This window comes from Stegostoma tigrinum, chromosome 1 (assembly GCF_030684315.1).
Source record: "Stegostoma tigrinum isolate sSteTig4 chromosome 1, sSteTig4.hap1, whole genome shotgun sequence".
Lineage (NCBI taxonomy): Eukaryota > Metazoa > Chordata > Chondrichthyes > Orectolobiformes > Stegostomatidae > Stegostoma > Stegostoma tigrinum.
In genome coordinates, this window is record NC_081354.1 from 30,126,488 (window position 1) to 30,138,912 (window position 12,425).

The following is a 12,425-nucleotide window of genomic DNA, read 5'->3' on the forward strand; positions in this document are numbered from 1 at the left end:
GTCAAGGCAGTCAGAAGCAAAGAGGACAATGAATGCAAAATAAACAGACAGATAGGAGGCTAGAAGAACACAGCAAACCAGGCAGCATTTGGAGGAAAGAAGCAGTCAATGTTTTAGGTATAATTATATGGTTTATAATTATACCTAGAACACCGACTGTTCCTTTCCTCCAGATGCTGCCTGGCTTGCTGTGTTCTTCTAGCCTCCTATCTGTCTGACCTGGGGTTCCAGCATCAGCAGTTTTGTTGTCTCAGTGCAAGATCTTTGTTTTCTAATAAAGGAAGGTAGGACTCCCGAATCTAGACCCCACTTGATGTCAAAGAACAGTGCAGAATAAGGCAAAAACAAAAAAAAAATGCATTAGATAATGAAAACTTAATACGTTGGAATGCCTAGAAAAGTCAGGGGTGAAATCCAGAAAATGAATGAATGATCAAAAAGATGAGAAACAATATTGACAAATAGTTAAGAATCAAGGAAAATAATATTTCACAACTACACAGAAGGAGGATAATGAAGGAATATAGCTGAGTTGAGATCAAAGGTACCCACGTGAGAGGTTTTGGACACAAATGGCTTTGGCATGCTACTCTCCTAAAAAGAGAGGCAAAGTATAATGCAAACATTGTAATTAAGAAATACTATGAAATATCTGACTTTTAGGAATGGAGGAACGTAACTACGTTCAAAGATTGGTTTGTTGGGGCTCTTGTTTTGAAGGAGGCTGATGAAATGTTAAAGGTATATAAAATTATGAAGGGCCTTGATAGAATGGAACAGCATAGTTCCCTTAGCAGAAAGGTCAATAACCAGGAGCGTATATAAATTTAGGATAATGCCAAAGAACTGGAGGAAAAATGGAACAGAAATACTTTCATCTGGAAGGTGGTAACAGTCTGGAACTCATTGTCTGAAAGAATAGCTGAGGTAGACATATTAACAAAGATGTATTTGAAGAGCTGTAACTCAAGAACTAACCCTAACCCTGTTGCAATTGCCTCTAAAGCCTCAGAAGATGTGAAAGCTTCCCAATTCGAAGTTGTACTGTCAGATTTATGGTTTATTTGTTGGGAACTGTGGGTGCAAGAGTTTTGCCAGACTGTCCTGCATTGGTTTCCAAAACCATTCATTGAGATTATGAAGCATACTGGGAATTAATATTTCCAACTAATCAATATTTGTGACTTTGATCTCAAATTCAATACAGTCCTTGAAGCTTTCCATTAAGTAACATCTAGGAATAGGTACACACAAGCAGACCAGAAATTTACTTCCAAGACTCAAGTTTATTAAGTGACATGCTGGACTACCAAAAGATTTTAGTTCAATTCTACCAAAGGTAAAAAAAAAGAAAAAAATCATCATTCTGTGCATTTACAACTGAGATGTATAGATCATGTACTATCTACTCTGTGGAATTCAATGTTACTGTACCTGGGTTTTGGCAGCAGCTCCAATTGCCCGATTTTTGGGTCCCAGAGAGATACAAGCCCTGAAGAAAAAAAAAAGTCCAGCATTCACTAAGCTACTGCGTTATTCTGGACGTAAAGATGACAACACATGGTTGGGAACATCAATAATGTGAATAGCAAAATGTCTTCCTTACAGCTGAAGATACAAATGAAAATGATTTATTCTGATGTTAAACAGGTTCTGCACCAGCCTGCACATTCCTAAGCACTACAAAGCAATTCAGCATCGCCAAGCCACCTAACCAGCATATTTTTGGGTTGTGGGAAGAAATTGAAGCACCCTGTGAAAACCCCACACAGACGTAAGTAGAAAGTACAAACTCCACACCAAGTTACCAGAGGCTGGAACTGAACCCAGGACTCTGGTTCTGTAAGGCAGCAGTGCGAGCCACCATGTCGCCCCTAAGAAGTCTGGCTGGCAAGAAGTACAAAACAAAAAGCATAGAATCCCTACACAGTGTGGAAAGAGGTCATCCAGCCCATCAAGTCTGCACCAACACTCCAAAGAGCATTCCAGCCATATGCAGATCCAGTCATCCATCCTATCTCCATATCTACCATGGCTAACTCACCTAGTCTGCACATCTTTGGGTTGAGGGGGATACTGGAGCTCACAGAGAAAACCCGTAAGTATGATGAGGTGGTGGTGAAAATGTGTGAGCTCCACACAGTCAGCCAAGGGTCAATCAGACCTGGCACTGTGAGGCAGTGCTAACCCCTCAGCCACCCTGCTGCTTTGTTAAAACAAAAACAGAAATAGCCAGAAAAACTCAGCAGGTCTGACAGAAACTGTGGAGAGGAAGCAGTTATCATTTTGGGCTATGTGACTATTCTTCAGAACTCAAGATGATGGGTCCTAAACTAACATTACACTTTGGTGCAGCATGGAAGCAATGTTGATGTTTCAGTCTTTCATAAGTGTTCAATCAAGTCTTGTGTAACAGATGACCTTGAAAGATTTCTTAATTAGTACATAAACAGGAGGAATTTTCCCAATGCCTTCAACCCATATCACAAACGCTCTGGTCACTTATCTAATTTGATTTTATGAAACGGCTGTTCAAATACCCTACATAATATTAAATGAAGTTCAAACTGCTCTATTAAGTACAAAGCAATTAGGGATATCAAGATCAAAAGAATGAAATTTCCTATCAAGCGCTACATTGATTAGAGATCAAAAGCAATCTCAGGAGATATTTTGTTTATTAGTATAAACTGAAGATGAAAATGGTAATTTTGAAAAGTCATTTCAGGAGCGAGGAACTTTAAGATGTAAACACGGGTCAAAGGCACAACATGATAGCCCATGTTTTCTATTCTGTAGGGGAGCTAACAAAACTGCATCTTGGGTACTGGCTTTGAACTTTGCCTCCTTTTTCATTTTGTAATCCAGGTGACTTTTTTTATTAGAAACTACAACCAGTTACAGATACTTGGCAATGTCACACAAATAATAAAAAGACAAGAAAGTGTAAAAGATATAAAGATAAAAATTGAGACATTTAAGTAGCTGGCAGTATTCAAAAGTAGAAAATGGTCCAAAATAGGACACCGGGGGAGCAGGAATGAAAACACAGAAGTTTAGACTATAGTCTTTTAAACCTCCTTGGGCATGCAAGAGCTATCAGAGGCCTGGTGGACTGTAACCTACTCAAGGGGATAAAGAAGGGCCCGCAAGACAGTTTGGCCAATCCAATGTCAATGGTGGGGAAAAGTTAAAGTCTGGAATTTGGGGGAAAAATTCTACCAATTGGAATAAAATCAGAAAATACTGGGCAGCAGGGGTCAGGCATTGGCAGGGGTGGGGGTGGGGGGGGGTGCGGTGGTTGGAGGAGAAAAGAGGATTAGGCAGCATCTTTGCAGAAAGAAAGAGGGCTGATCTTACTATATTTTGATTAAAAAAGGTGCCCAGTATCATGGAGGATTTCTCTCTGCAAGGCATCACAAGCTTAGTTTGAAAAACAATCATCCCAAAGATATCTCATTAACTGCCCACCCTTTGGTGCCTTTCTTTTCCAATCCTAGCCCAATTCACCTCTCACTATAGCCAGAAGTACTTGCCTATAAAATCTAATATGTAAAATTCATAAGATAGAAGCTTCTCAATCAAATTTCCCTGCTCTTCCATCTGGGAGGCAACAGCATTCTGTACTGGATTCAAATTTAGAGGTATCTACTCATTTAAGTGAAATTTTCCATTTTAGAAGATTTTAAAACTGAAGAACTGTATGCCCTTCACAGTATTTTTTAAAATTGAAATCAGCTATCTGAATGGAAAAATCTCAAACCTATGATCAAAAGTATTCACAATTTTCCACACTGCAAAGTTATTTCTTAAACTTGTCCACTATTATGAAAGCAATATTGCAAGTCATTATAAAGCTTCAAAAGTGAAACTCTGAGGAGAAACAACCTTAAACGTGGACATGATTCCTTAATATGTATTGATCCAATACAAAATGTCAATAACACATAGGAATTAAAAATTTGATGAGTCAAATTTCTCAGTTGATGAGCTTTGTATCATGTTCTTGATTACCTTTCATACAAGCTGGGACTGACATCACTCTTGTAACAGTCTAATCTTAAATTTAGAGATTGCTTGTATGCACTAGTATAATTCCCCTACATCAATTTTTTAATAAAGCTTAAAAACCCCATCAGCTCACCCCCTAAATTAAAACTAAAATGCAAACCTGGTCTACCAAATTGCAATTATTAGATCATTTTAACCCCAGTACTGCTCTTCAAGGCCAACATATATCCCACAAGATGTAAGACCAGAACTGAATGCAATTCTCCAGATCGGACCAAACCAATGCTTTATATAACTGCAGTATGGCATTGTTTCTCTGAATGTAAAGAGGATAGGTGACATGACACTGGACTCTGTCCAGTGCTCTGATGAAGGGTCTAGGCCTGAAACATCAGGTTTTGTGCTCCTGAGATGCTGCTTGGCCTGCTGTGTTCATCCAGCTTCACACTTTGTTCAAGTGGACCCTGTCCACTAGTTTTACTCTCTCTCACTAGCCATCAGCCTAGCGCCAATCTTTCCATTTTTCCCCCAAGTCTAATGGTTAAGTGAGGATGACAGGTTGAATATGCCTGGCTTCAACAACTGATCAAACTGAGGTGCTAAAAATGAACAAATAGTAGTATTTGATTATAGATAATAAAATGTGAGGCTGGATGAACACAGCAGGCCAAGCAGCATCTCAGGAGCACAAAAGCTGACGTTTCGGGCCTAGACCCTTCATCAGAGAGGGGGATGGGGTGAGGGTTCTGGAATAAATAGGGAGAGAGGGGGAGGCGGACCGAAGATGGAGAGAAAAGAAGATAGGTGGAGAGGAGAGCACAGGCGGGGAGGTAGGGAGGGGATAGGTCAGTCCAGGGAAGACGGACAGGTCAAGGAGGTGGGATGAGGTTAGTAGGTAAATGGGGGTGCGGCTTGGGGTGGGAGGAAGGGATGGGTGAGAGGAAGAACAGGTTAGGGAGGCAGAGACAGGTTGGACTGGTTTTGGGATGCAGTGGGTGGAGGGGAAGAGCTGGGGTGATTGTGTGGTGCAGTGGGGGGAGGGGATGAACTGGGCTGGTTTAGGGATGCAGTTGGGGAAGGGGAGATTTTGAAACTGGTGAAGTCCACATTGATACCATTAGGCTGCAGGGTTCCCAGGCGGAATATGAGTTGCTGTTCCTGCAACCTACGGGTGGCATCATTGTGGCACTGCAGGAGGCCCATGATGGTACCCCGCTTTGCAGAACACCTCCGCTCAGCTCGCAACAAACAACTGCACCTCCCAGTCGCAAACCATTTCCACTCCCCCTCCCATTCTTTAGATGACATGTCCATCATGGGCCTCCTGCAGTGCCACAATGATGCCACCCATAGGTTGCAGGATTGTGGCACTGCAGGAGGCCCATGATGGACATGTCATCTAAAGAATGGGAGGGGGAGTGGAAATGGTTTGCGACTGGGAGGTGCAGTTGTTTGTTGCGAACTGAGCGGAGGTGTTCTGCAAAGCGGGGTACCATCATGGGCCTCCTGCAGTGCCACAATGATGCCACCCGTAGGTTGCAGGAACAGCAACTCATATTCCGCCTGGGAACCCTGCAGCCTAATGGTATCAATGTGGACTTCACCAGTTTCAAAATCTCCCCTTCCCCAACTGCATCCCGAAACCAGCCCAGTTCGTCCCCTCCCCCCACTGCACCACACAAGCACCCCAGCTCTTCCCCTCCACCCACTGCATCCCAAAACCAGTCCAACCTGTCTCTGCCTCCCTAACCTGTTCTTCCTCTCACCCATCCCTTCCTCCCACCCCAAGCCGCACCCCCATCTACCTACTAACCTCATCCCACCTCCTTGACCTGTCCGTCTTCCCTGGACGGACCTATCCCTCCCTACCTCCCCACCTATCTTCTTTTCTCTCCATCTTCGGTCCGCCTCCCCCTCTCTCCCTATTTATTCCAGAACCCTCACCCCATCCCCCTCTCTGATGAAGGGTCTAGGCCCGAAACGTCAGCTTTTGTGCTCCCGAGATGCTGCTTGGCCTGCTGTGTTCATCCAGCCTCACATTTTATTATCTTGGATTCGCCAGCATCTGCAGTTCCCATTATCTCAGTAGTATTTGATTGCCAGGATTGAGGAACTATGCCCTCTGGTGGAAAATCCCGAATAAACAAGCATAATCTTGGAGAAAGCTATTAAAACATTACGGTAAAAAGAAAATTAGGGATTTGTGCCCCAAAGGCTACAACGATTGAAATTAAAAACAGATTTCTTTGATTTAGGGAACAGTAAAAAAAAAAGAGATACTGAACACGTAATTCACAATACAGATGATGGGTTCACTGAATGTTAGAACAGGACTGGGCATCTCAATGGAAATGCTTCTATCTTCCAGTCATAACTCTGACAAGATAATATACACAAGCTGCATACTCTTATAAAAAGGTTCATTCAAGTAGAACAATTCTGATAATTGCCAACTATCCTCCTGTGAGCATTTTAATACCCGAGTTCCCAATACGTACAAATAAATAGTTATGAAGAAGATTCGATCATGAACGGATCGCTCGAGTCTACGTTGAACAATCAGCAATTAAAAAACTATGTTCAAAATGGATAAGGTAACAAGGACGGTGAGAGGGAATTACAGTAGGGTCCGTAACCTCAGGAAACGGGAACTGCGTGCAGTATCCGTTTAGCGGAAGGGATAAAACCTCATTCAAACGCAGCATTTAAAAAAAGTGTTTGCAAATCGCACTCAAAAGATCAACCTAAGTAAGAAACGTGTTGGAACAGCGGGTGAAGGATGTTCCAGCGTGCCATTTCGAGATCACCGCAAGGTGGCTGCCCGATTGAATGAAAGTCATCCCGGGGTCTTAAAGTCAGACTCGCATCCAACCTATCTAACGTGAAACTCAGCACCCGGTGAGGCTAGATTCGCCCGGAACCAAGTAAACTAATAAAGGGAGCTTTTATCTCCCTGGAAATTAGAGGAGGCAGTAGAACTGGGGCTGGGGGGCTGTAAAGGAATCCGAGTCAGTCGTACACCTGGTTCATTTCCTGAAGCGGGTTCAGAGCGGCCGTTTCCCCTTCTCCTCCGTAGTTTTTTTTTTGGGGGGGGGGGAGGAGAGGAGAGAAAGAAACATTCCTATAACCAGACACAACTCCATCCCCCTCCCCCCCCCAAAAAAAGGATAAAATCCTACCTCCAGCCTCTCCATCATCAGCAAAAGTATCCCGGTGCAGATGCCCTGGGTGGGGAAATAGGCCTAGTCTCTCAGCATGTTGCCGAGGCGGCAGACAGCGTACACCTCCCATGCCTCGATCAAGACCCCCACATCTTCGAGGGGACTAACCCAACCTCCCGACCCCATCAACACTGACAACACACCACCGCCACCCCATCCCGGTCTGCCTCCAGGAAGCCGATACTCACGGGGTACACCTGTCGCTATACTCATTGGCGATGGTTTCGATACCGCCGCTCCTCGCCACCGCGATGTAGCAGTTCTGGAAACCCACATCAAAGCCGACCACCGACATGACGGCCACTCCACTTTCACTGACACACAGCGCACGGCGTTATACGCTTAAGAAAAGACACCACGGAACGCGCGAACAGTGACTCAAGGCCGCCAATTTAATACCACGTTCAGCTTAACAGCAATCGGACACAACCTCCCTCCTCAGCAACCGGCCGGTAGAAAGCTCCAGAACACCGCAGTTCTGACGCACAGCGTCATTCAGGCCCCGCCCACTGGTCGCACTGATTGGTCACTGGACGATCGCGTAGCGAGGGAGGTGGAGTTTATAGAACCTGTCAATCAAATGTGAGGCGTTAGCGCCTGATGCGTCACAAAGAGTAGGGAAGGCGTTGGGGCTCATGTACTGAGATAACAAGGAGTACAGCTGGATGAACACAGCAGGCCAAGCAGCATCAGAGGAGTAGGAAAGCTGACGTTTCGGGCCTAGACCCTTCTTTAGAAATGGGGGAGGGGAAGAGGGTTCTGAAATAATTAGGGAGGGGGAGAGGCGGATAGGAGATGAATAAAGGAGAAGATAGGTGGGGAGGAGACAAACCAATCAAAGAGATGGGGATGGAGCCAGTAAAGGGGAGGTATGGAGGAGATAGGTCAGTCCAGGGAAGATGGACAGGTCAAGGGGGCGGGATGAGGTTAGTAGGTAGGAAATGGGGGTGGGGCTTGAGGTGAGAGGGAGGACAGGTTAGGGAGGGAGGGAGGACAGGTTAGGGAGGGAGGGACGAGCTGGGCTGGTTTTGGGATGTGGTAGGCAGAGAGGAGATTTTGAAGTTTGTGAAGTCCACTTTGATGCCATTGGGGGGCAGGGTTGCCAAGCGGAATATGAGGTGCTGTTCCTGCAACCTTTGGGTAGCATTGTTGTGGCACTGCAGGAGGCCCAGGCTGGACGTATCATCTGAGGAATGGGAGGCTAAGTTGAAATGGTTTGCAACTGGGAGGTGCAGTTGTTTAGTGAGAACCGAACATGGGTGTTCTGCAAAGTGGTCCCTGAGCCTCCGCTTGATTTCCCTGATGTAGAGGAGGCCACAACAGGAATAGCGAATGCAGTATACCACATTTGCAGATGTGCAGGTGAACACATGCTTGATGTGGAAAGTCTTCTTGAGGCCTGTAATGGGTGTGAGGGGGAGGTGGAGGGGCAGGTATAGCATTTACTGTGCTTGCAAGGAAAAGTGCTGGGTGTAGTGGGGCTGGAGGGGAATGTGGAGTGGACAAAGGAGTCATGAAGAGAGTGGTCCCTCTGGAAAGCAGATAAGGTTGGGGAGGGAAAAATGTCTTTGGTGGTGGGGTCGGACTGCAGACGGTGGAAGTGTCAGAAGATGATATGTTGGATCTGGAGGTTGGTGGGGTGGTATGTGAGGATGACGGGGATTCTGTTTTGGTTGTTATTGTGGGGAGGGGGTGTGAGGGATGGGTTATGGGAAATGGGGGAGACACGGTTGAGGGCATCCTGCACCACAGAGGGGGAGAGATTGCGGTCCTTGAAAAACAAGGACATTTGAGATGTACATGAGTGAAATGCCTCATAATGGGAGCAAAGCAGCAGAGGCGAAGGAATTGGGAATAGGGGATGGTATTTTTGCTGGAAGCTAGGTGGAAGGAGGTGTATTCTAGGTAGCTGTGGGAGTTGGTGTGCTTGAAATGGATATCAGTTTCGAGGTGGTTGCTGGAGATGGAGACAGAGAGGTCCAGGAAGGAGAGACAGTTATTAAAGATGGTCCAGGTGAACTTAAGGTTGGGGTGGAAGGCGTTGGTGAAGTGGATGAATTGTTCGAGCTCCTTGTGGGAGCACGAGGTGGCGCCAATACAGTCTTCAATGTAACGGAGGAAAAGGTGGAGTTTAGGGCCAGTGTACGTATGGAAGAGGGATTGTTCCATGTAACCTACAAAGAGATAGGCGTAGCTTGGGACATGCAGGTACTACTGTATTCATTTCATCATTAATGACATTGGACAACTCTCCCACTTCCTTATCAATTAGTCACCCTCATTACCACGCCTCAGCCAAAACTGCCTCTTTCATTAGTGAAAATATTTGTCCTCTCTAACTGAAAAGTTAAGAAAATTAACAATCATACAAGAAGATGTGACAGACTGGATGGCGCTGCATGAAATACAGTAAAGAAAAGTGTGATGCAGAGTACACTTCTACTCAATCCATGAGCATTGCCAGTTTTGAGGAAATAAAATAGAACGGATTGTTAGTCAGACCAGAACTGCAGGAGGCTGAGGGGCGAACTATGAGTGTGCATGTGCATTAGAAGGGTCAAGAAGGCCCAAAAGGATTCTGGCAGCACAGAATGTTGCTCTTTGCAACATTCAACATATTATGGTGTGCCTTCTTTGCCCTATCAAAGCTTTGTACATGTCACACCCTTAAAGCTCCACACTACTCCCCAGGCAATCCACACTGCTCTCCAACAAACAGACACACATCTCCACCTAATTCCCAACCACAGACATACTCATCAACCCCACTTCACAACAGCTCACGTGCTTACTTGATCAGGAGCCACCCTTCCCCTCTCCCTTTTCCCTACACAATTTCTCCTCTTCCAAATCCATAACCCCAATATAATCAACAGTTCCTCTCACCCACCCCAGGCCTGTCTGACACCCTGGGGGGACACCTTCCCCATTTAGCTTTTTAGACTTCATCCTCGGGGCTACTTGAGACTCATGTCTATCGGATGCCGGAACATCTTCCCCAGCCTGCTGAACACAGCTGGATCTGCACCAGAGACACCAGCTCCATTGCACTCACCACTCCTCTCATACATTATTTTGAGGTACAATGGAAGTATAGTGCAGACCAGCCAATCCACCTTTTTCTGCAGGTCATTGTGCCTGAGTATACTGACCATGTCCAGCAATACAAAGAATTACATGACAAATAGCATTTTGGGAAGATGATGCACAGGATGCAGGACAGATTGAAAAGTTGTGGGATAATCCCATGAAATACAGGATAGGTGGCCACTTGTAATGACCTGAAATAGGATGCAGAAATCTAAGGTTTTGGAGTAGATTTGTAGCTCAGGTTGAGGGTGTTGAGGTTGGTTGGCTCACCGAGCTGGTTTGTTGTTCTGCAGATATTTCGTTACCGTGCTAGTGGTATGTCTGTTGACGTGAATAGGGCAGTGACATCAAACGATATCATGGTCTCCTTGTCCTCTATCTTTCTGTCTTTGATGGAGTTGAGGAATTCTTGGGCTGAGTGGATGGAGTGGGGTGATTTGTTGACTAGGTGCTTGAGTCTTCTTTGTAGTTCTCTGGCTAATCTGTGCGATGGAGTGTCTGCTAGGGAGACTATGGGTCTGAGGAGTACTTCCAGCTTGTGCACTTTAGGGAGGCTGTAGAGTCGGGGTGTGTTGTTTCCTTCAAGTTTAATTCTTAAGTTCATTCATGTCAATAGACACACCACTAGCAAGAGAAACAATGACAACAGTACTTGAACAAGAACACAACCCCAGTGAAATCGTCTCCAAGGACAACATGCTTAAATACTGGACCTATGCCTGACCACCCACTTCACCTTCAACGGCCAAACATATGGGCAAATTTATGGGATACCCATGGGATCGCCCATCTCCGGACTCATAGCATAAGCAGTGATGCAACGACCAAAAAGGACTGCCCTTCCACAAATCCAACCTAAACTATGGATACGCTATGTCGACAACACCTTTGTCATCAGTAAACGGACCAAATTAGAAGAGACACACAAACTCATAAGCAACACTGTCACTGCAATAAAATTCACCAGAGAGGAGGAGAAGAACAAACAACAACCATTCCTGGACGTCATGGTAGAGCACAAAACAAATGGGGAACTGCAAATGAAAGTACACCAAAAAGCCACACACACAGACCAGGTCTTGAACTTCCATAGTAAGCATCCCAGCACACAAAAACAAAGCTGTGTACGAACACTATTTAAAAGGGAAACAACACACTGCTGCAACATGGAACTAAGCCAAGAGGAGGAGGAACATCTCTTCCAAGTGTTCAAGGATAACGGATATCCGAAGAACTGGGTCAGGAGATGCGTACAGGAACAGCATCAAAGATTCTACACGCCCTGACACGCTCATCACACTACCCTACATCAGGAACACATCAGAACTCACCACAAGACTTCTACAACCAATGGGCATCAGTGGCACACAAACCCACATCAACCCTACGACAACTGCTCACCTGAACTAAAAACCCACTCCCCGCCAATGGACAGAACCAATGCCATCGACAAGATCCCCTGCAGAGACTGCAAGAAACACTATCTTGGACAAACTAAGGAAACTAACAACAAGAGTACATGAACACCAACTGGCTACAAAAAGACACGACCAATACTCACTCATCTCAATCCACATGCACAAGGAGAACCACAACTTTGACTGGGACAACATCAAGATCCTGGGACAGGCTAGGCAGAGAAAAGCACCAGAATTCCTAGAAACATGGCACTCCACGAAGCAGGCTATTAATAAACACATTGAACTCGACCCCATATAGATTCCACTACAGAGGAAACCCGAAAGTGAGGCAATCCATAACAACGGACCCTAGAGTTTAAAAACCAGGCAGGAAAACACACTGATGCTTCACCAGGGACTGCACTGAGGATGTTACCAAGCACAGTAGTGAAACGTCTGCGGAACAACAAACCAGCTAAGCGGGCCAACCAACCTCAACAGGATAGAGAAGTGGGGTGGCATCACAGAACTGTCACAACTTAACTCCACACAGACAGTTGCCCGAGGGTGGAATTGAACCCAGGCACCTGGCACTGTGGGGCAGTGGTGCTAGCCACTGTGCCGCCCTGAAATTAATGACCAATGTGTTGCTCGGCACAGGTGAGAATTGAATCCATGATTTTTGGTTTTACAAGACCAATTC

General features: G+C 45.4%; 1 protein-coding gene across 1 annotated transcript in view; it reads right to left on the bottom strand.

The window, feature by feature from the left end:
- LOC125450718 (heat shock 70 kDa protein 4L-like) overlaps window positions 1–7,708 on the bottom strand; it is a 53,991-nt gene extending 46,283 nt beyond the window's left edge. The window contains exons 1-2 of the mRNA XM_048526791.2: window positions 7,421–7,708; window positions 1,435–1,492 (exon numbers count right to left, since the gene is read on the bottom strand). Of these exons, the coding sequence (XP_048382748.2) occupies window positions 1,435–1,492; window positions 7,421–7,527 (165 nt within the window). The 5' untranslated portion in view covers window positions 7,528–7,708. The remainder of the gene's footprint in view (window positions 1–1,434; window positions 1,493–7,420) is intronic.
- Between the last annotated feature and the right edge of the window lie 4,717 nt (window positions 7,709–12,425).